The 23,238-nt window shown below is 36.5% G+C and overlaps 4 protein-coding genes and 1 pseudogene across 6 annotated transcripts; 2 read left to right on the top strand and 3 right to left on the bottom strand.

Annotated features, from left to right (window-relative positions):
* Positions 1-2,137: 2,137 nt before the first annotated feature.
* On the top strand, positions 2,138-5,307 carry LOC113698177 (caffeoylshikimate esterase-like). Its single transcript, XM_027217889.2, has 9 exons — positions 2,138-2,311; positions 2,527-2,717; positions 3,202-3,231; positions 3,647-3,773; positions 3,864-4,010; positions 4,089-4,219; positions 4,302-4,439; positions 4,584-4,682; positions 4,856-5,307. Exons 1-9 carry the CDS (start codon positions 2,239-2,241, stop codon positions 5,066-5,068), a joined length of 1,149 nt encoding a protein of 382 aa, XP_027073690.1. The 5' UTR covers positions 2,138-2,238; the 3' UTR covers positions 5,069-5,307.
* Positions 5,308-11,273: 5,966 nt separating this feature from the next.
* LOC113699175 (protein ABA DEFICIENT 4, chloroplastic) lies at positions 11,274-14,592 on the top strand. The gene is made up of 6 exons (XM_027219320.2): positions 11,274-11,663; positions 12,705-12,921; positions 13,424-13,524; positions 13,763-13,891; positions 13,974-14,062; positions 14,209-14,592. Exons 1-6 carry the CDS (start codon positions 11,619-11,621, stop codon positions 14,348-14,350), a joined length of 723 nt encoding a protein of 240 aa, XP_027075121.1. The 5' UTR covers positions 11,274-11,618; the 3' UTR covers positions 14,351-14,592.
* LOC140010411 (uncharacterized) lies at positions 14,516-15,247 on the bottom strand (annotated as a pseudogene).
* On the bottom strand, positions 15,247-16,074 carry LOC113699452 (uncharacterized). Its single transcript, XM_027219825.2, has 2 exons — positions 15,699-16,074; positions 15,247-15,622 (listed from the first exon to the last, which is right to left on the bottom strand). The coding sequence occupies exons 1-2, from the start codon at positions 15,938-15,940 to the stop codon at positions 15,355-15,357; spliced, it is 510 nt and encodes a 169-aa protein (XP_027075626.2). The 5' UTR covers positions 15,941-16,074; the 3' UTR covers positions 15,247-15,354.
* A 669-nt stretch (positions 16,075-16,743) lies between these two features.
* LOC113699174 (uncharacterized) lies at positions 16,744-22,392 on the bottom strand. Of its 3 annotated transcripts, none has more exons than XM_027219318.2 (11): positions 22,173-22,392; positions 21,401-21,593; positions 21,204-21,289; positions 20,683-20,767; positions 20,184-20,262; positions 19,925-20,055; positions 19,714-19,800; positions 19,485-19,588; positions 18,432-18,562; positions 17,484-17,624; positions 16,744-17,064 (listed from the first exon to the last, which is right to left on the bottom strand). In XM_027219318.2, the coding sequence occupies exons 1-10, from the start codon at positions 22,241-22,243 to the stop codon at positions 17,512-17,514; spliced, it is 1,080 nt and encodes a 359-aa protein (XP_027075119.1). In that variant the 5' UTR covers positions 22,244-22,392; the 3' UTR covers positions 16,744-17,064; positions 17,484-17,511. The 3 variants fall into 3 exon arrangements, with proteins under 3 accessions (XP_027075119.1, XP_027075120.1, XP_071913466.1); XM_027219319.2 differs by having other exon boundaries at positions 16,866-17,064; positions 17,474-17,624; XM_072057365.1 differs by lacking the exon at positions 16,744-17,064 and having other exon boundaries at positions 17,587-17,624; positions 18,432-18,518.
* Positions 22,393-23,238: the final 846 nt, after the last annotated feature.

Genomic DNA, 23,238 nt, shown 5'->3' with positions numbered 1-23,238 from the left:
GTGAATGGTGTAACTGGTTCGAATCTTCCAAAGTAAGAGTATTATATGAATGAAGTCATCAACAGCAGCACCTGTATGGAATTCTACTTCAAAGTAATGAAGTATAAGCCACAAGGGTCGTTGTTTTAATATCATAAAAAAAAATACAAATCATCGCCACGCCCACATGATGGCGATGCCATTCAAAGGCCATGTGGAGTTGTCTTGGCTCTGTACCCGGCGATGTTTTGCCGCTTTGGTGTGGGGACGGATTCCCAGTCTTCAAAAGCGCACCCGTTAGAATTTTCCAAGTCCACGAAAGAAAGCACCTGTTCCAATCCAAAAAACTATCGATCTCATCAATCCCTTCTTGTTGTTTATCTGTTCCGTCAGTCTTCGGGCGCCTTCCCCGGTGCCTAAAATATATACTAGTATTTTTTTACACTTCAGAACCCAAAATGGACTGGCCGCCTTTGATTCCCACCCATGAATGATAATGGTACAATGTACGTCCATCCCCCCACGCGCGCGCGGTATGAACGCCAAGCTCCTTTTATTATTTTTAATAATTACTACTACTGCTTCAAAACTTGGTATTAATTAATTAAAGCAGAAAATGTGTAATCCGATAGTATACCACCGCAACGGGCTTCATGTTTGTTAATAATAATTAAGAATACCGTAAGGGACTATTTAATTGTCATTGAACGAGAGATGCACGTTTCCCTCAAAAGAAAAACAATAATAATATGCAAGTAACACATCACAAACGTCGTAACAAGAAGGTAATTAAGACCATAAAAAAAATAGTTTATTCCGTATTTGGAACAACAAGTTCTATTTGACTGTTATGGATGAAGTTTGCACGGACCGATAAATACCTTCATTATAATGTGCTCTTTACTTTTTTTTAAAAAAAAAAAAAAACATTTACCAGCTCTCTTAAACTTCCTAGAGTCTTCGGCTACGGAAGAAAGTTTGATATTTTAAGATTTCAATTCTGAAATTAACACCTACAATATATATATATATATTTTTTTTCAAAAAAGTCTATAAGATACAACCGTGAAAGTTTCCGGGTCAATGTGATAAACACTGCTGACATCTTGATTGCCTCAATTCATACAATACGAACGATAACAAAGAGAAGACCGCAAATTAGATTTATGGGACAATTTCAGAAACCTCCCTTCAAATTTTTGACAATTTTACCGAGCTTCTCTAAGCTTTGAAAAATTACACACACCTCTCTTGTCATTTAAAATGATAATACTATCCTTAAATATTTTAATGAAATTCCCTTGTTTGGATGCTTATACTTAAAGTTATTTTTTCATACTTTTTCCTTTTTATTTTAATTTTTCCCAATAAATTTGTAAAATTACTATTATTACCTCTAGTTTCTATTGTAATCAAATGTCGAACTAATTTTTTATTATGAATTAACTTTATACGTAATCCAATATTTTTTGCTAATCTTTGTTTTTTATTTATTGGTATTAAAATTAACAATAAATCAAAAAGAAATTACCCAAAATCACTACTAAATTATGATAATCCCACTAGTAAAAAAATTCATAAACTCTGAATCAATTATTTCAACATTTTATTTTCTATCTTATAAATCTAAATCCATACTAAAATACCATCAAATGTATCCTATCATAGTGATAAATTTACTATTATAGTTGTTTATCAAATAGTAGGTATGAACATGAAAAATTCGACACATTTTCCTTGTAATTACATTAAATAATCTTATAATTTTATAGGAAAGTAAATTAAAACTCATTACACAAGCGCATTTTTGGGTATTCATTTAAAAATTTGATCAAGTCAATATTATTTTAAGATTTTGTTACTAAAATTATCAAATCAAAGGAGCTATGTGTAATTTTTTTTAAACCTCAGGGGAGCTCAGTGAAATTGTCGAAACCTCAGGGGAGTTTCCGAAATTATCCCTAGATTTATTTAAGCAACGCGAAGAACAAATGAAAGAAAAAAAATTAGAATAAAAGGGAGGGAAAGGACAAAAGAGGAAGATCTCCGACAAGCGGAATCAGAAACTACCTCTACGTCGTCCTTTTTCGCTGTTTCGCCAAGTACGCACTCTGACTATTACTTTTCCATAAGACCCCGCATCTCCTTGAATTCAACCACCCATGTTTTTAAAACACTTTTATTGAACGCTACTGAAAAGTCTAATACTGACAAACAGATTCTTGACCATCCCAGAATCGCGCGCCTTTAAAAGGCCCAATGCTTCTGTTGTTGGTGCCATGCTTATCGTCTGCTAAAAACCAGCACGAACAGCTTCATAATAATCCCATAGGTACCATTGACATTTAACATTTTGAATAGCTTCCCAGAAGTCATCTAGCTGCTTTTTTATGTTGCACTGACTATTCCCCTTTGATTTTTCTTTCTTTTCCTCTTTTTGTTGATAGATTTTCTGGGTTCTGACAAATATTTGATTTTTCTTTCTTTTCCTCTTTTTGTTGATAGATTTTCTGGGTTCTGACAAATATTTGATATTGTATAATTCAGAGGCAAAGGTTAAAACTTCGTCCTTGAGGGGTAAGAAAAAGGCTACAATGTTGAGGTTTGAGAAGTTCCCATGGATAAGTCAAGAGTTGCAGAAGATAATGGATACAAATATGCAAGAGGTTGGGGCCCGAAGGCTTGCTCGCGAGGCCTTCAAGGATATTCAACTTTCAATTGATCATATTTTGTTCAAGGTAATTATTGCACATTGCAACAGGTGCTCAAGGGATTGGTAATTTGATAAAACTTACGCCATTGTGAAGAAAGCTTATTGATGATATACATGGCTTATTGGTTATTTTTTAGCAAATGCGTAGAATTGCTTATATGTGTTCAAGCTACTCCAAGTACACTCCACTTGCTGTTAACGAATTAGAAGGGCAGATGCACTTTTACAAGATTACATCTGGCACCCATAAAATGGGATATGGTTTCTGTTAGTGGAAGGGTTTTGCCTCTTCCATCCTTGGTTAAGATTTGTGGCTGTGCATGGTTTTAACTGTTGGAGCTGCAAATTTTTTCTTCTTTTATTGGATTTGGCTCGGTCGAAATATGATGGTTTAGTAAAAAATCTAGTTTCGTCGTAGGAAGCATATTGTGTTGAAGTTTGAGTTCCTTTTTCTTGGATTGACAATTTGCTAGGTGATGCTGACTTGCTGTGTGTTTGTGTTTTAACAGATCCCAAGTGATGGCTTGACGATGAAGGAGGTACAACTTCTTAGTATATCTTTCTATATTCCTGTCTCTGAACCTATAACTGGAATGTGTCCCATCGTATCCGGGTCATCTACTATAATAGTAGTATTTGCTTGTGGTCCTTGAAAAAGTGATAAAGAAAAATGATTTTCCATGTTGAGAAGATTGTCATGATGATAAGTCAGTTCATAGACATAGCTTTAGAGTGCCATAAATTTCTATTTATACACTATTGTAACTGCTACAATTGACTGATAGTTGTCTAGTCTCTGTCGACTAGCCTATGCTAGAAATCATTCATATTTTCGCAAACTTTCACGTTTATTTTGAAAACTAGCGTTTACCAGTGGCATCTTTTGTCTTTATAGTTTCACAGCATTTATGAAAGTTCGTACATCTTTCTAAGAATTTGAATCCTGTGATGCAGTCATATGAGGTGAACTCTAAAGGATTGGAATATTTCTCGAAGAGTTGGGTGCCACAGACCAGTCCTCCCAAGGCAGTGGTTTGTTATTGTCATGGTTATGGAGACACTTGCACCTTTTTCTTTGAAGGTATGTAGCTTAACCAAATGATTTGTAGTTGCAGATTTGCAGATTTCAGTGTATATTTATGGTTTAACGGATGTATGGTGTCATTTGCAGGAGTTGCTAGAAAGTTAGCCTCCTCCGGCTATGCAGTTTTTGCTATGGATTATCCTGGATTTGGACTTTCCGAGGGTCTTCATGGTTATATCCCAAGCTTTGACGGGCTAGTTGATGATGTGATTGAGCATTTCTCAAAAGTTAAAGGTATTTTGGCTAATTTCTCAAAAGTTAAACTGCATGACAGTTTTTGGAAGGATATTAAAATTACATTTTGTGGTGCAGAAAATCCAGATTTCCGTGGTCTGCCAAGCTTCCTGTTTGGACAATCTATGGGAGGAGCTGTAGCTCTGAAGACTCACCTCAAACAGCCTAATTCATGGAATGGAGCTGTTCTTCTTGCACCGATGTGCAAGGTACCACTCTCAACTACCTTCTGACTTGTACATTTCTTGTTTCTCATATACCTCATTTCTTGATCCGAGTATTTTTCTACAGATTGCAGATGAAATGCTTCCGCCATGGGTACTCACCCAAGTTCTTATTGGAGCGGCGAAACTTCTTCCAACACGGCAGCTAGTTCCACAAAAGGATTTAGTTCACTTAGCAATCAGAGACGTCAAGAAAAGGAATTTGGTTAGCCTCCTTTCCCTTCTATGAAGTGTTCAACAGAGAGACAGAACACTGCCTGTAGAAAACAGAGCAGAAAAAAACTTTTTTTCCATTGTTTACCTGCTCATCTTTTTCTTTTTTTCCCCCCCTTTTTGGCACTGTTTGCAGCTTGCGTGCAACATGATTGCTTACAAGCATAAACCAAGGCTACGAACTGCCGTAGAGTTACTGAACACCACCCAGGAAATAGGACAACAACTGGAGAATGTATGTAAACACGTTTCTTCTTCTTGTTCTAAGGAGGTTTTGAAGTTATCATATGGAGTTGCTTTAATTTCTTGGAGAGACTGCTTTCCGTTTATGACTTCCAACATGCTTTTTGATGCTGTGGAAATAACATAACATTTGAAAGACGACTGATGATAAATGCTCTTTTGTAGGTTTCTCTGCCATTATTGGTCCTCCACGGCAAGGCTGATGGGGTAACAGATCCATCAGTTAGCAAGGAATTATATGAGAAGGCAAGCAGTGCAGACAAGGAACTGATTCTCTATGACGATGCTTATCATGCCCTTCTTGAAGGCGAGCCAGATGAGGTGATCCTTGGAGTGCTTGGTGACATCGTTTCTTGGCTTGATGCACATAGTCCCTGAAGCCAAAGCCCGTCGCCAGCGCCTGCAATCTGTGCAGGCCGTACATTCTTTCTTTAAGACGGGAATTGGAGGAGAGGAAATGACTGTCATGGTGTACAATCGAACAGGCTCGTTCCAATGGAATGGCCACACCAATTGTTTAATATGTTGAATAATCAGTTTAATTCATTATTTAAGATGTCGTAATTGAGAAATCCTGAATGATATCCTGCCTGGAGTGGGACGAGATGTTGACTCCACCGAGCTTTCCAATTTTGACGCTTCCAATTGACCGTCATGTTTGCAACTTTTTTTTTTGAAGAAGATCATCATCTTCCAAAATAACTTTATGCATTTTAAGCGGCTTATGAAGAAAATTCCAAAAGCTTGAACAAGTTGCCATTCCAATTACCAATTACGAGCATGGTTAAAAGCCGCGGTCGCGGTTATAGTTTCGATCGGAATCGTTCCAAATAAATCGATTTTAGCATATCGATTGTGGTTTTAGCGAGACACGAATTTTAAAATATTTAATATTCTAAAAGTTATAAAAAATATGATAAATAAAATAATTAAAAATTTATTAAAAATAATAAAAATTCGAGTTGACTCGAAATGACTCGCAGTTATTCGGTATGACTCGACTATTTCAATCCCTCACTTTGACATCTCGACGAGTCAAGTATATTGAAATCATATCGTTCCAATATCGTATCAGAAGGGCGGAGACGATGACAATTCGACCGAATTGTGTCCGATTCGGCTGAGTCCTTCAACCATGATTACAGTCGAGTCTAACAATGCCTCAAACTATCATTACGACCACCGTACAACGTGGTGGCAGCTGGAGGTGGTAAAGAACACTTGTTCAACAATCAGCATCGTTCCCCATCTTTCTATTCTTTTTTCTTTTGGAAAAAGCCATCTATTTCTTATTTTAGTGGATCACTACCGCCTATTCCACTACGTGGAAAGGTGGGAAGGACGCCGTCCTTGAAAAAAGTCAGGGAAGCCCAACCAAGTGCTAGTAAATCACCGGGCTAATGGCTCAATGGTCATTAGGGAGAGGCTTAAATCCCTCCTTAAACTGTAGATGAGGATTCAAACCTCATCTGCAGTAAAAAAAATTGAAGTATTGTGCCATAACATTTTTTTGATCTAATTGGATCTGTATACCTACTAATCCCCTATTACAACCTTCTTAGGCTTCCCCTCCCCATGGATTAGGATAGAGTAGGTTTGTTCCCCTATCACAACCTTCTTAGGCTCCCCCTCTCCCTAAATTAGGATAGAGTAGGTTATATAAATGTATCGTTGCTGACTTAAAAAAAAAAAAAACCAAGTGCTAGTAGCTAGTTTGGATGTTTATGTTAGAAAAACAAAAGATGGGTAATATTAAGTTATGAAAGAAAAGAAAAGAACACAAGAGAAGAGAAGAGATTTTAATATTATTTAATAATTTTGGATATGTATATTGATAAAAATTTGTTCAATACACATTTGAGAATAAATTTGACATTTAAAAATATTTTATTTGGTATTCTCAGCTTTTCCTGTGCTTTCCATCCATACTTGGGCAGAAAAGTTTGGTAACCGGAGCAGCAGAAGCTTAACTTTCTAAATCATTCGCTTTCTATTCTTTTTGCCCCTCAAAAACTCCAATATCTTTTTTGTCACGTTCCTTTATTTTCTCGTCAAATTACAACTCTCAAACAAGCTATAAATGCCATCAGATGGTTTCAATTTTTTAAAATAAGAAAAAAAAGCCGATACTTAATGATGTGATCATCAAAGATTGGGTTAGGGCTTCTTCTCAATGGATTATTTTATTTTAACTAATTATAAATTCTGATCTTGAATAATTAATTTTTACGGTGTTCTTAATTGTTTTTGTATTTTAATTATATATTTTGTTAATAATTAAAAACTAAAATTTACAATAATTATTCAAAGAATAACTTTTACTAATTATGATATAATTAATTTTTATAATCAAATTTTTATAAAATCTAAAGCAAGTTAGGACAACCCCGCACAAGGCCTTAGTCTCAAGAATCGGGGTTTCTCAAATTTGAAGGCATTTGCTACGCTAGTACTAGTAAACTAGTGGGAATACCCGTGCTATGCACGGTGCTGACATTATTAAAAAAAATAAAAATAAAAGAGTGAATAAATAAATGTGAAAAATTGTACCAATAAAATTAAAATGTAATATCTATTTAACAATAGCTTGAAATATAATAGAATGTGTATATCATTCAAGAACTGTTTTTTTTTCGGAAGATGGATCCTGAAAAAAATAAAATTTATATTAAAAAAGGGAATGATATATTTCTACAAATGAATGTAATTGAATGTTGTTAAAATGAAATACTTACTCGATTTGATAATTTTGCTTGAAGGTGCGAACACTCTTCACACCAATCCACTTTTAGTACGAAAGCCAAATTTGGTGATTTATAATTAACTTTGTTGAATTTTGTGGAGTGCGTACTACAAATAAAAATGTACGATCTTTGCATGAATTAATTCGTTGGCTGAACAATCTATCACCATTTTCTTGATAATTAAGAACATACGAAATTAGTGTATTTTTTTACATAGTTTATAAATAGTACTATAAAAATAAAGATGCATGTTACCATTTTCGTGCATGTCTGTCTTGTACATTAAGATGCATGTTACTACTGGAATATCTGATTTGTACGTTAACATTGTACCTGTTTGACAAATAAGATATAGATATACAATATAGAAAAATATGTTTAAATTAAATGTACATGAAATTAAGGAATTCACAGTACCATGGCTCTATTTTCAATTTCAGCTCATTTGTAACATTCATAATCTGAATTACGCTTTTGTCGGGATAGCTTTTTCATATGTAGAGTATTTTCAAACAAAAAAAGGAAGTTTCTGCCACTGGACTAATTTTATAGGCATGAACTAATGGACACATCAAAAAATTGAAGTGTTTGTCATCTCCCTCTTGCCAGACAATTCTAAGTTTTGATTTCATCAGAGATAATTGAATAGCAGTAATTCGTTTAAATTATGCTCTGGTTTATAGTAAATTCAAATGGTTATTTGCATGGGCAAAGTAGTTTATTGAGAATTAGTTATTTGTCTTTTTTTTTTATTTACTGATGGAGTATTCTGAATTAACTCTAGGCAGTTTTACATTTTTTGCGGCAAGGCGAACCTCAGGAGTTGTTGTCAACATTGATTTTAACCAAACATCCGTTGTTCCAAGTAAGCTAGGCAAACTAAGTCAACTCGGCATGGAATATGGTCTAATATGTTCAACTGATAAAGAAAACGATTGTACAACTCATATCCAAAGCATATAAAAGAGCAGTAAATCTTACAGTACTAAAAGTGCACCAACAAAGTACATGATCAAAAGTAAGACAATGAAAATGCTAAATATTTCGAACATTTATTTTATTTTCGTCTCCATCCGTTTTAGATTTAACTCATTCTTCTAAGCATGAAAGCTCTAAAACGTAAGAAAACAAAAATAACCTTGCTAATCTATAAAAGAATTGCTAAGTGAATGGATAGGTACAGTTGCATTTCCAAGTAAGAGACGCAACTGGGAATCAATTGCGTTTCAATTGCTGAGTACTTTCCAAGTGAATCACCAATTATTTGTGTAGCAAGAGTAATATATGCAGACAGAAGGGTGCTATTAGAGTGCTTTCAACATTTTCAGTTGAGTAAACATGAACTTGCATTAGGATACCTAGTGTTTTTTTTCTGATGCTTGGTCAATAATATGTTGCCCGTGGGTGACCAACGTCATGGTAAGACCGTAAGAGTAGGGTCTCCCTGGCGGATCATTTTGGGTGATAACAATCCATTCAGTTTCTTGTTGCAACCACTAAATGGTATTCCATGCATTCCATTTTCAGCAGGGCAACCGCAGGATGAACAGGTACCATTGATTACAGTAATTGGATTAAAACTTTTGTCAAACTATGTCCGCTGGGTGAGACTCACACTAATTTAAATATGCACATGCTCATCAGCTTTTGGAAGTTATCCTTCCACTTCTCAAGCACCTCTCTCAGCAGAAGGATGTAAGGCCAGTGCTGTATGAAAGGTTTCATATGCCTGAAGGGTTTCAAAGACATGGGATCCCTGCTTCTTGGTGGGGAAACTATGAAGGGATTGTTAAAAATTGAGATAGTTTATTAGTCCTGGATGCACCTGGAAAGTAACTCTTTTAGAAGGGCAACATCTCTTCCCACGAAGAGTGAAGTTTTGTATAGCAGCATTTTGTGCAGAGCAGCAGCTTCAAATTTTTCATAGCCGCTTCACAGAGGTGGCTCCAACGGATGATGCATATACTGCGATTCTAGAAACAGCACTGTGTTGCTAAGAGAATGGATGTATCTTTGAAAACATGAATGTCACCGTTATTAGAAATTTAAGACATTATTGTTGACAAAGTCATCAGTCGGCCATATCCATTGGCCTAAAGTGAAATAGCACGCAGCTGTTCGCATGGCCTCTTTAAAGCATTGATCATGTATGCAATCAAAACCATCCGCCAGCCCAGAAAATGAAAGGAGAAAAAATAAAGAAAGTAAAAAACCAAATCACCTTAAAAGAAAAGCAAAACATGACAAAAAGGAGGGGCAGAGAGGACTGACTTGAAAATTAAGCCGGCAAGAAGATACTTCCAATTCTCCGCAAGAAGGTTGATTTCCGTTGAAGTCTCTGCACATAATCTCTTCCATAACTGTTCACAAAAAAGACAAAATCAATACATTTATAAAATCAATAGATGAAAGAGATAATAGATTCTTGTTTTGGTTAACCAACAAATACGAATGAGCACGCAAGAAAATTTAAGGAGGATGCTATATTTGGAGGAGTTTTAATTGGGGTGGGATTCTTAAATTGGAGGACTCTTAATTGGAGTGGGAACCGTGGGAGGAAATGTGGGGGAAAACATGGGATGATGATTAGAGGATTTGTAGGAGTGGTTGTAAGATGAGATAAGAGATAGTGGGGAAGTTTTAAATTTTAAATTGGACTGGTGATAGGGTTGGTTATAACCCACTACTTTTTATTTATTAAAATAAATACAAAAATCTAGAAAAAAGAATGGGAAGTTCAGAAGACATTGAAAGGGTTTCCGCTAAAAACCCCTTCCTCAATACATATAGATATAGATACTCTCTCCGTCCCACTTTGATAGTTTTGATTTTTTTTTACACGATTTAAAAAAAAAGTAGTTAATTTTGTTGGAACAATCAATTTAGGTAACTATTTTTCTAAAATATTCTCATATTAATTAGAGTACAACTTTATGAGAACTTGAATTGATAGTAAAAAAAGAATCAACTCTTATTAAATGGAGTAGGTTTATAGTAACAACAACTTACATTGAATAAGGGTATTTTAGGAATATTAAAATGTAGGGTAAAAAACAAAAAAGCCCTCTATAATAAACTTAATACACAGAAAAGCCCCACATAGTTTCAAAATATACAATACGACCCCTCATGTTTTGAACTAAATTATAAAGGTGACGGAATCCGTTAAACTTAACGGAAATGAACAAAATGACCAAAATGCCCTGATATAATAAAGCAAAAGACAACTCAAAAAAATCATTTGTTTTATTCTTTAAATAGAGAGAATTGAGGATTAAGGGGTAGAATATGTATATTTGATAAAAATTAGGTATAAAATTTTTTTTTAGGTTCCAATAAGTCATTTCCGTTAAATTTAACGGATTCCGTCACCTTTACAATTTAGTTCAAAGCATGAGGTGCCGTGTTGTATATTTTGAAATCATAAGGGGCTTTTTTGTGTATTAGGCTTACCACAGGGGTTTTTTTTGTTTTTTATCCTAAAATATAATTATATTTTTTAATTAGAAAATGAACTATAATTTGGGACAGATGAAAAAGAAAAATAGAACTATCAAAATAGGACGGAGGGTGTATATTTTTTCCCTTCACCAAAGGAAGAGAGAAAAGGACACGGGACCCTGACTGAAAGCATACCCAATTGATCTCCAAACGGATGAGATTAGACCAATCCCAGACCGCCCCTCCACCAATTGGTTGGGTGGCAATAGCCGACTACCCTGCATGAGCGCCACGTGTACAGACACATGACTCATCCTAGATTTGACTGAGAAGAGAGACCACAACAAATTTTGGGACATGCATCCTAAAAAGGCGAGAGGCACAAACTTCCATCCAATGAGCTTGTCCCGATTGATCTTGAGGCTTGAGCTTTACTTGGTTGAGTGGAAGTTCGGTAAATTTGGTCTGATAATGGACTAGTGTTGGGCGGCTGCTAGCATAGTGGGACGGGGACGGGGACGATGATAGTGCAGAGTTGTACCATGAATTCATTCCAAATCTTTCTTTCTTATTTTAATCCAAGTCAGAAGCTGCGTGTCTTCGGGAGCGAATTTCCTACCGGCCATTACTTTCAGCCCTTTCTGTATATACCCAGGTTGAGTACTGACTCATGACTTAAAGGAAAGCGCTTTTTGCTCTTTAAGTTCTTGCAATTCTTGTTCGATCTCGATTCCACACCAAAGATGGCCTTCTCTCCTAGCTTTACCCAAGCCCAATTGCCATTCAAGGTAAGTTCTTGATGCTTTTCTCTGTATCACTTTGTACGTTTTACACGAATGCTGATCATCCATTCTCTTTGTGTCTTGGTTTTCATTTCTGTGGTTGTGGGATTTGTTGCTTTGTTGTGCACATCAAAAAATTTCACAGCTTTCAATCTCAGTTTGTCATTTCTTGAGTTTTCTTCTTTTGACCATGCTTTTTAATGGCCTTTATATTGAGGAATTGAATATAGTTAATGATAGCTCTGTCATACATTATAACCAATCGCGGAAGTTATAATGGAGGAGGACTGGATGAATTGGATGGATTGGTTCCGGTTCACTTCAATCGTTAACAATTGCAACCTTAAGGTTACAGTAATTACCATGCTTGATTCTTCAATCCTTCCGTTTAGTATTATATCTCAATTGAGGTAATAATGGAAACAAAGTTGTGAATTGGGAACTCAATTATGAGTTTCGTGAATTGGTTCTGAAGGGGAGAACTACCCAATAGCACAGATCTTTTTTCCCTTGCATTGATATTTTGTGCTGGAAGTGCGATTTCTTTTTCCCATCTTGTGCGTAATTCGCAACTTAATGGAATGACCTCTCCACTGGGGAAAAAAGAATCAAACTTCTACTTGGTTACTGCTTCTTTTAACCTATGCTTGCAAAGATACTGTTTTTGCCCTGTTTTTCTCATCCTCACTCTTATACAGTCTCTTGCTATTTTTGTTTTCTTTTTTTCGGACATAAAACCTTGCACGCAATCTCGTGACCTTATTTGAAGATCCGATAGGTTGTGCCCAATATGCAAAATATTGTTGAGTTGAATCTACTAAGAGTCACCACTTCATTAGATGTAGGCTTCTAACTAGGTTCACATTTTAGGCATAACTGCTGATGCATATATGTGAAGCCATGACTGTAATTTTACACATCCAACTATTAAGAAAAGAAGAAGCAAATTCCTAGAAATCCCAAATTTGCCAAAACAGTTCAATAAATCATGTCGTTGTGAGGGTTTGAATTTTAATGGTAGTCAACATTGGTGCCTATTGCTTGTAGGTTAAGCGCACAGGGTTGTGTTACAGATTTTCGGAATGCATGAGGATGAACAAGAGATCCATATTTGCTTTCAGAAGTGTGAATAAACAGCTCTTTGTTGGACAAACGGAAAAATTGGGAACCAAGCTAAGCACTGAATGGAGCTTTCCCAGAAGACCAATAGCAAGCATTCACCCAAATCTTGGACGAGCTGTTGATTGCAGAGTCTATGCTTCATGTAATCTTTATACGTGACTTACCATTTCCTTCTGTCTTTGAGCACATTTAGATTATTTAGGGTCATTCTGTTTAATAGGGCGGGTAGAAGTCTATCATCGGTTAGCAGTTTATTTTTCCTGCATAGCTGGCTCGCAACTGACAAGCATTACAGAGTACAGATGCTTCGCAGCTGTGAATAGATGGGAATCTTAAATCACTTAGGTGGTAAAAAGACTAAAGAAGGTAGTCTTAGAAACATGTTATGGTCTTTTCGGATTGTAGAAGTTTTTCTTTCCATGCTAGACAAAATTACACATATAGAGGCCATACCTTGTGCTTGATGCATTATGATTTATAATTTAAAATGCCTTTCTAGCCTTAGATATTCTTTGATTTTAGTGACTGAAACTATTGCACTTCTCTATAGCAGCTTGTTTGATGTGGAAAGAAGCTTGCAAGGCAAACAAAGATTGTGAATGTTACACTTCTAGCATTAAAAATTCTCTTATTTGGCTATGCAGGTTTGCCGAGCTCTCAACTTGCAGCTAGTGTTTTTACATTTGGAACTGTAGCAGTTCTTCCATTTTATACACTCATGGTTGCAGCACCTAAAGCTGAATTGGTAAGTAAGGACATCTTGGAACTATACCAAAAAAGCAACTTTTTATTTTCTCAAGTGATGCTGCACTGTTTCAAGTTCTTCCACCTCTCAATTGAATTTCTATTTCAGTTTGTTGAGTGCTCCAGCGAGATGATTTTGTTTCAATGATTAGCAACTGATCCTGATAATTGTTCACTTTGGGTTTTGAGACTTCAAATAAGATTCGATGTTGTAACTAGTTGTATTACATCAAATGCAGACCAAGAAGTTAATGGAAAGCAGCATACCTTATATTATGCTGGGACTGTTATATGCATATCTTCTATATCACTCCTGGACACCAGATACATTGCGTCTCATGTTTTCTAGTAAAAACTGGCTGCCGGAGGTATGTTCACAAATGGACGCATTTGAATTTATGTTTCATCATGGTTAGAGATTAACATTGTCAACTCGGCTGCTTCCCTCAGCTGTCTGCTATAGCAAAGTTGTTCTCCAGTGAGATGACACTTGCTTCTGCATGGATTCACCTGCTGGCGGTGGATCTTTTTGCTGCAAGGTCTGTCTATGTAAATTTTCTTTGGGGTTTGAGGGATCCTGGGACCCCCATTGGGAGTTTTTTGGGTTGTGGGGGGGAGAGGGGGGGGATTTGGTCTTTAGTTATTGGAACACTTAATAATGCTCTTGTGATTTCCATGCAAGCAGGCAGGTTTTTCATGATGGGCTGCAGGACAATGTTGAAACTCGGCATTCAGTTTCTCTGTGCTTGCTATTTTGTCCAGTAGGAGTTCTTGCTCACTTCATCACCAAAGCTCTGACCAGCAGGGTCAAGCAGCAAATTCATTAGCAATGAACGGATCATTCTGGTTCCTTCTTTGAAGATGATCCAACATTCGTAGTAATTATATCAATAGCATAAAGGCGTTCAATGTGAAAAATCATGAGAAACTATGCAGAAATTATTAATATGATTATTTTTTGTCCATTAGGAAAAGTAGTTTCAGTTTCCTGGTTACTTGATACTGTCATTACACACATTTGGAATAGAATGTTCGATATATGGGTGAACATTCAAAATTTCTTCCTTCAGTTTTACTCCAAACTTCTGATAGACAGTCTGCTTAACCAAGCCAATAAGCTTGAGCATGTCTTGAGAACTTGCACCACCACAATTTATGAAGAAAATTGCATGCTTATTGGAGACCACAGCCTTTCCCAGTTTGAATCCTTTAAGTCCAGATCTCTCAATCAACTCTGCTGCTCAGATACCTCAAAGAGATGGGTTTCGAAACACTGAACCAGCAGTTCGCTTCCCCAGTGGTTGAGTCAGTTTTCTTCTGCAGAGAAAACACAGAGCTCGTTGGATTCATTGACTCCTCAAAAGCCCCATTTGCATGACCATTGATTACCTACTTTCTTATTACCTTTCCAATACTCTTAATTACGTTCTTTAATATTACCTTTCCAAATATTCTTGCTGCTTATCTCTCGCTGATTCCAAGTTATTCAATCGAAAAGCGACTGCAACAATGGCAGCTAAGTTCTTCATGTCTTGAAATATGGATGATCGATACCCCAACGTGAGCTTATCTCTGGTGGAGAATCTGATATTCGCCATCAGATGTTATAATTTCCACAGTATCAATTGCATCAGCAATTTCCTTCATTAAGAAACACATGTAAATCCATCAGTTAGCATTTCCAGAAAAAAAAAATGAAATTAATCATTCAAAACCGAAAAAAAAAAGGGTCTGCTAGAACATTTCGCCAACTCGCCTAGTCTTGGACTTCTTTGTTGAACTATACCGTCACCAGTTTAGACAATATGTTATATTGGTGCAATTGAATTCTTCATCGTAGTAAAATCAAAGCCACAGCACCACCAACAGTTCCAGGGATTCCACTAGCAAACTCCAGCCCTGATAATCCTTCAGTTGCAGATTGCACCCCTAACCGATTAAATGGATAGCCCCTTCCAACTCTGTAGCCAACCGATCTAATCTTTTCCAAGAAATCAATCCAGTTGAGGATAACACAACCATCATATCCCATGTTATCAAAGAGACAATTTGAGCCTTTGCCGATGATCATAAACCTCAAGGAATACTCCCTACAATACCTGCATTGCAATAAATTTCACATTATGCTCACAGAAGCAGGACGCAAAGAGGATTAAGTCTGAAAGACAGCGGCACCTTATGGCAGTAGTAAGCTGAGATTGATCAAAGACTTGGACGAAATAATTGCAGGGTCCTCCAATTCCCCAGGCATTGAGATCACTCAGAGGTTTCTTACTGCGAACAAACGTTAGTCCATTGCAGCTGTGGGATGGTGATCTACCGAAGCTGTTGTTGCTGTGAGTGCGTGAAAAAGAGATGATTTTTCTTGTGGGTTTCAGGAGGTGCGGAGGATCAGACGAAGAAAGAGGCAACACCATGGATGCGGGTGCCCAGTGGTTGCAGATTTCAGAGCTATGGGGAGATCAGAGTTTGGTGGCGGAAGTTTAGCTGTTGCTTGATTTTGCCGAACATTTGAAGGGGAAGGGACATTTCTCTGAGACTTTCTATCGAACACCAATAGCGTAAACGGAAGTAGTAAATCGACTAGCCATCTCCGTCTTTACACTGGCAAGCTCTGCGCCAAGCCTGCATTAGTTGAAAAAGGCACAAGTTCCCTCGCATCAGACCAGTCGGACAATTTTCCCATAGTCGGAATTATATTTACCGGAACGAAAAACTCGACGACGAGATCTTTAATGAAGGATCCATAACAGGCCTCATAAATATTGCCGTGATTTTGCGAAAGTGGACTGCATCTGTTCCTCGAACGTCCTTACATGTTGCAGGCTTCCAGTCACGTACAATTAAGTGACAAGGTGAGAGGTCAAGGATTGAACACTTGACCTCCCCCCCCACCGAAACATTTAAGTCTTAGTAATACCAACAACCCAAGAGGTTGTTGGCGGGAAACTGTTGCTGTAACGTTTAAACAAGTTTCATACAAGTTTTAAGGCCAACTTAAAAAGTAGAAAGAAAGCTCTGAACGTGCTATGCGTTGAAATTGTCTAACCGGCAGATGGAGAATAGGAAAAATAGAGCGATAGGACAAGACATTCAATGTTTAAACACTGGGGAAATTCAACAGAAAAGTTTTGGTTGGCAACAGGAAGGGGTTGTGTGCGTGTGTGTGTGTTTTTTGTGTTGGGTTGGGGGGGGGGGGGGGGAGAGGAGGATGAGAGAATAGCAAAACGAGGAAACTAAATGTATATATTGTACAATGGTTCCTCACTTCCAACCTGTCCCAGTGTTGGCTAAATAAAAATGGTTGGGGCGACACAAGAAATAAAGCAACCACAGCATGTATTTCCAGTTTTCTTGACTTGTCTGCAATGAGAGCAGGGTTTTACGTCACTCCCAACATTAGAACACTTGTGGCGCTTCTCACTGCTCGCAGTGCAATACTTGTAATATCCTGCGGCATATTTAGTCACCCATGTGGACGCGGAGATCAACGCTTCTGCACCAGTCCCATTGCTTTTTAAAGAATAATCCTAGATTGCATCTGCAACAGAAAATGAGGAAACGTCAGCAGTCTAAGCCATGATCGTACCTAACAGAAGACTATGAGACCTAAAGTTTTCAGTTGTACTCATCCTGTCCCATACTTTTCTGTTAAACAGACGTACGTTTTCATTGGTGACATTTCCGTTCTCCTAATCCAGTGAAAGATCTAATATTCCTAATTAACTTCCAATGAAATTGGTCTTGAACGTCTAAAGCTATATAATATTAACATTCAATCTTGATTCATTTAAGCACAACACACTTCCATAGGAATTATCATGAATCCTCAGTTAGTTATTCCATGAAGCACAGATTATTCAAAATCCTTATTAGCCCTCCACCTCTGCTTCAAATCTCTTAATGAAACTCAAAGTCAAAGCAATAATGAAACAATGAATGAAGCTTACTGCGTCTTACATGCACAAGCTTGAGCTACCTAGTCACGTCACGTTGGAAGAGGAGACATCTCGATTCGATCCTCAAGAATTCCATTTGATGCATCTGATTTCCGTTGAGCATCTTTTCGAAATCGGTCTAATGAGGTTGCTTCATATATTCCTAACAGAATTGAAGAAACTAGAAGTTAAATACAGAGGCAATTTAAATGCGCAGATGTTGAATGATAATTGTACCCAATCATAAGTATTGGCACATGAAACAATGAAAAGACTTGTGTCGAAAGGAACAGAACAGATTTATTTCATACTGTATTATTAATGCACCTAAAACCACTACTCAATATGCTGGCCCTTTATCAAAATACACGCTTGAAGCAAGAATACATTTACCAAATAAATATCTTTACTCTATGCTACGGGTTAATGCTAATGACTGGTAATTGAAAAGACGGGAACTAAAATATAAACAACTAAATTCCTGTTAATCAGTTAACAATTGTACCATATCAGATGCTAAGTCAGCTTGGTATCTTTTATAATATATATGAATGTTTTTCATTTTCATAGACAATTCACTCAAGAGTTGGCGTCCCCAGGCTTCTGTTTAATCTCAGACCTTTACCTTAGGCAAAAATCATTTAAATTCCATTAAATAATTGTGGGACAATAGCTATTGTGAGCTTCCAAAATGATTTAACATTGCTTTGAATTTATCGAAGAAGGGAAGGGTGGAACGAAGTGATGAAAAAGGAGAATGCAGCCTGCGAGAATCTAACCTAGCAAAAACCAAGACCCTAACCCACTAAAGAACATTAGATTCTCAGCTTCAAAAAATAAGATAAAATAAACTATCAGCACAACTTTGGAAAATTTTGTTAGCCAGCACAACTACACAAAAATTGATAATGTATATTGCTCATTCTTCTGATAACCATAATCAAAATGAAGACAGCTTTTCGTTTCATACCAAAGCCCAAAATTGCAACACAAATCAGAAAGCCCAGGAGCGAGAAGTCCATTTTGTACACAATTTCCATGACGATGATGCATATTCCTGCGACCATCAAATGTCTCGGAGAAGAGAAAACCATATGTAATCTACAAACAGATAGGAAAGACTGACAAGTTAGGAGCCACAAACAAGACTTCATTAGGGAAACGCAAGACCTTGTAGCTAAATGTAAAGCAATACAACCCAAACTCAAGACATCAACTCTTGTAAACCCCGAAAATTGGAATTATACAACATAGCAACAACCTGCCTCTTTCTTTGGAGCAAACATTAAAGGGCAGGAAAAGAGGAGTTATTTCTAGTGTCCCTAAATGTAAAGCAATACAACCCAAACTCAAGACATCAACTCTTGTAAACCCCGAAAATTGGAAATATACAACATCGCAACAACCTGCCTCTTTCTTTGGAGCAAACATTAGAGGGCAGGAAAAGAGGAGTTATTTCTAGTGTCCCTTATTAAACACTCAATTTTAAATGCGAAAAAATGCACAAACAAGAACTCCACAAGGCAAGAACAATATATTTAAGTTATATAGCATACTAAGTGCTTAAACATATTTCTAGTAAAATGAAGGTTAACATTCAATAAAATAGGAGCAATCTATCTGAAATTGAATGGCATACCATGTAAAAGCGTGACCATATAGGCTACAGCAAATGTTAGTTGAGAAAGTTCTAAAAATCAAAAGAAACACCAATTGGTTGATGAATTAACCAGTACAAAAGGGGGGGAGGGGAGCATGCAATTATCCCGTTAAGTAAAGGTCAATACTCTGACATGTCATCTATCTCCTCTGATTTTAAACAGTACGACTAAGTGTTTGTGAAGGTAAATAGAACTAAAGTTTAAAGCTAAGGATTTAAACTACATTCTAAAGTTTGAAGCTCAACAGGAAGCATCCATTTGGAATCGTGAATCACCCAGTGAACTGGTGCTGATGCACTGAGTATAGACTAAAATTCAACTAGCAAAGCAAAGGGCAATGAACGGAATAAACAATAGGGTACCTCTCCTCTGCGATACTGTCAACATAGAAGATCAACATAACACCAAAGAAGATGGTGCTTGAAAATGCCCATGCAGAAAATGGCAATTCTACGCTGGTTGTTCCCTGAGGAAAGGAGGAGGAGGAAACAGATTATGAGCATTTACCAGATCTAAATCACCCTGAAAATATTGATACAGGGCATCCAGGGCTTGTTCAAAATGCCACAGAAGCCATAGAATCAAACTCACTATAATCATGTCCCACATAGCCACAGGGAACAGAAAACAAGTTGCAGAAGTGATAGTTATTGCATGAAGCCGCCTCTTAAGTTGATTCTGCAACCATAAAACAAATAGAGTCAGGTCTTACAAACTCTTTCTGACCCAAAACAGCAAAACCTAATAGTTATATTATGATCAAGAAAATACACAAAGAATGATAAGGTGAAGTAGTCAATACTTTGAGTGAGACACGTCTTGCAATCACCCTTCTGAGTGCTGACAAGACTCCAGCAACAATGGGAACTAGCATTTTCTTCATTCCCACAACTTGATCTGTCCTAACCTCAACATCAGGACTATCACTAAATGGTATATTATGGTTAAGCTGACAATTGTGAACAAGATAATCTGCTTGTCAAAAATCAATATGCAAGAAAATTCTAATAGCACTCAGATTCCCAATAAATGTGAAATATAGATCTAAAATGAAAGGATATTAAAGGGAGAATATGTGGCCATGGCCCATCCTTGAGACAAGAAGTAAAATGATGCCATCATTGCAACAAGTCCACCTACCTGATAGATATAAGGAAACACAAATCCTATAAGCAAAATGGATGAATAGTATATATGGATTTTAACTGGATTGATCCAAGTCAGATGAGAACATAAGCAACAGCATTATTTATTCCTTGAAGTGCACATAATTCTGAGCTCAAATTAGAAGACCACTAACTGACTTGGAAGTGCAACCACACTACAACTCCAGCCGACACACAGACTTGCATTTCTCCTAGTAAGAAGAAAGCAAGGACATGTATAATAAATTTCAAAGAAGACTCCAGATGTATTCCAGCTAAACAAGATACATCACCAGCCTGTCATGCCAAGTTCTTGTTCTGAAACCTAAAATAAGAGAATCATATCTTGCACATAATCAACTTGACAGCTTTTTGAACAAGCTTTTGAATCAAAAAGGAATAGAAAGTTGTCTACCTTCTTCCAAACATGGCCTCTACTTCCATATAGTACACCAGATAATACTCCAAGAACAGCTCCAGAATATTCAGCTAATATTGCCCTGAGTGAGAGAATTGTTCATATTACACAAACAAGAATAATTGCAAGACTGGCCACATTGAAGATCACTAAACTTCTGGAATTCAAAGACACGAAATGAAACCAAAGAACTTATCCGAATATCCTATTTCTGCTTTGGGAGGAATTTCAGAAAAGAACATCAAAGAGAGATCAAGGACCAAGTAAGTCATGGCTCTCTCTCTCTCTCTCTCTCCAACATAGGGATTAGCCCTTGGCAACCAAGCTCTTAGAAAACACCAAAGGAGATTACACACACTATCACTCTAAGTGATGTAAATGTTCATCTATGCATCATTTTATTTTTAAAAAATTTAATTATCACTTATCCACATATTGCGAATTGTCATCAATAAACAAACCAAAGCACATTCAAAAAATTACAAGAGAGGATCACTAGAACAGATTGAAAAACTTACCTAAGAGGACCGCAAGATTTAACACCTTTTCCCCACAGTATGAAATACAGAGCTGTTATACCACCATTTATAACAGAAGGTACAACCTGTAGAAACAATGAGCAATGCCAGAAAATAAATGTCATTGTTAAGCCACAAACGTTTGAAGATTTCCTAGCTGTGTCTAATTATTCATAAGTGGAGTATTTTGAGAAGACCTGCGTGCTAGAGAGTGACCTGCCTTTCCAAGGCTTTTGCAAAACTAAAAACAGGATTGATGCTGGAACAAGACAGCTGAAAATAAAAAGAACAACTGACGCTCCTGTTTGAGACAAGTAGCGATACATAGTGTAAACGGACCATATCCTCATGAAGTTGCCAAAAACATGGATTATCTGCAAGGGAGTTCGCCTACAATTGAACAACACAATTAGTAGGCTTGTCTAAGTTGATATTAAAGAAAGCCTCTTATCACCATTTTGAAGCGTTTTCCACATTTGAAACAACTATTACATCAGTAGAATCATTAAAGCTGCTAATTCAAGAAAGCCTACCAAATTCTTAAAAAATTTCCAACAATGAAACTCTTGAAAATAGACAAGTAAAAAGATCGATAGAGCAAACGAACCTAAAAAAAGCGTAAAGTTAAAAGACAAAGAAATGCTATCAAATTAAACAAGGCAATGCAGTGAAATTAAAGATACAGTGAGCAGTAGAATTACTGAATCAACTGAAAACTTCAAGTTTAGAATACTTTATAAACGTAATTAACTCAAATCCTAACAGAGGAATTTATTTGCTTAAACATATCCATCCAGCAAATTCGAGTAGCAAAAAATGCAGATACATGTACTTACCAACAGCAACAGATGCTAATAATTAAGCATACTAGTGAATCAAACGTAGAATTAAAAATGAGGCTTCAATGATTCATTTTTGAAGAGAAAAAAAAATTGAACAAACAAGAACAAGTAGAAGTTTTAGCATTACCTAAAGTTAGCTGATTGGAAAGAACTTGCTCCTCCTCCTCGATCGTCTAGATTTTGCCTAGGGGACATCATCTTTTCAAAATTTTCTTTTTATCTGCTGAAAGAATTTGCTCAGAAATGGATTGTTAATTGCTTCAGCACTCCTAAAGCATCTGGAATCAAGAAATTGCTTCAATCGCCGATGAATTTGTCGTCGTCGTCGACGTCGCTTTAGTCCGGGAAAATTTTTACCAGAAGTTGATTCCTTGGTCGAGCGGAGCTGCGGTTAAATGACAGGGCCGAATGGGCTGATTGTGGGGTAGTTGGTCCGTTTGTTTGTTTGGGCTTCAATTGATTTAGAATTTGGATCTTTGTCGGGCCTCAATCTTTAAACTGAAAGTATAAATAAACTAGTGGATAAGAAAACACGCTATACGTATGCATATTTTGAAAAAAAAAAAGTAATAAAAAATATATATAGAATAAAAAACTAATTAGAGAGATTTTTGGATGGTGATACAATGTTCATTGCTAAATTAGTAAGTGTAGTGATAGTTATGTAGGAATGAGAGATTACGGTGATGCAATTTTCATTGGTAGATTAGTTAAGTGTAGTGATAGTTGCGTAGTGGTAATTACATAGGAATGGGAGATTTTTCATATGAGACCGTGAGTGGATAATGGTAAATGTTGAAATGACATTTTTGGAATAACAAATAATGGCATTTTTCGTTAACACAAAATCCCTACTCATGCTTTATTATTTAGATAGATATTCTTTTTTTTTTTTGAGTAATATAGAGAGATATTCACTTGTAGTTTTTTTTTTCCAAACAAAATAACATCTGGTTATAGGTTTCTTTTTTTTTTCAAACAGAATAGTGTCCGACCTTGTTGGAATTGCTATTTTTTACAAAAAAAATTTCACTTTCTATGAACATATTTCCTTATCACTATTTTAACTCATATATATTCAATTGTTACAATATATATTCTATTAAAAATAACTTCTAAAAAGAACAATCAAAAGCGATAATTCTGCACCTGATCAAGATTTAGAAGCCACCCATCCACCTTGGTTTTGCTGA

This window comes from Coffea arabica, chromosome 7c (genome assembly GCF_036785885.1).
Source record: "Coffea arabica cultivar ET-39 chromosome 7c, Coffea Arabica ET-39 HiFi, whole genome shotgun sequence".
In the NCBI taxonomy this organism is placed as follows: domain Eukaryota; kingdom Viridiplantae; phylum Streptophyta; class Magnoliopsida; order Gentianales; family Rubiaceae; genus Coffea; species Coffea arabica.
Note: the sequence above shows the minus strand (reverse complement) of the source record. Positions and strands in the feature narration are given on the sequence as shown.

Bases quoted from the DNA above. Each gene is read 5' to 3' on its own strand.
- LOC113698177 (XM_027217889.2), top strand. From the start codon at position 2,239: ATGCTTCTGTTGTTGGTGCCATGCTTATCGTCTGCTAAAAACCAGCAC. The intron at 4,011-4,088 runs GTATTTTGGCTA...TTTGTGGTGCAG, and splicing joins GCATTTCTCAAAAGTTAAAG to AAAATCCAGATTTCCGTGGT. The intron at 4,683-4,855 runs GTATGTAAACAC...GCTCTTTTGTAG, and splicing joins TAGGACAACAACTGGAGAAT to GTTTCTCTGCCATTATTGGT.
- LOC113699175 (XM_027219320.2), top strand. From the start codon at position 11,619: ATGGCCTTCTCTCCTAGCTTTACCCAAGCCCAATTGCCATTCAAG. The intron at 11,664-12,704 runs GTAAGTTCTTGA...TATTGCTTGTAG, and splicing joins AAGCCCAATTGCCATTCAAG to GTTAAGCGCACAGGGTTGTG. The intron at 13,525-13,762 runs GTAAGTAAGGAC...CATCAAATGCAG, and splicing joins CAGCACCTAAAGCTGAATTG to ACCAAGAAGTTAATGGAAAG.
- LOC113699452 (XM_027219825.2), bottom strand. From the start codon at position 15,940: ATGGTGTTGCCTCTTTCTTCGTCTGATCCTCCGCACCTCCTGAAACCC. The intron at 15,623-15,698 runs GTGCCGCTGTCT...ATTGCAATGCAG, and splicing joins CAGCTTACTACTGCCATAAG to GTATTGTAGGGAGTATTCCT.
- LOC113699174 (XM_027219318.2), bottom strand. From the start codon at position 22,243: ATGATGTCCCCTAGGCAAAATCTAGACGATCGAGGAGGAGGAGCAAGT. The intron at 20,768-21,203 runs GTAAGTTTTTCA...TCTCTCACTCAG, and splicing joins AAATCTTGCGGTCCTCTTAG to GGCAATATTAGCTGAATATT. The intron at 18,563-19,484 runs GTACCCTATTGT...ATCTGTTTGTAG, and splicing joins GACAGTATCGCAGAGGAGAG to ATTACATATGGTTTTCTCTT.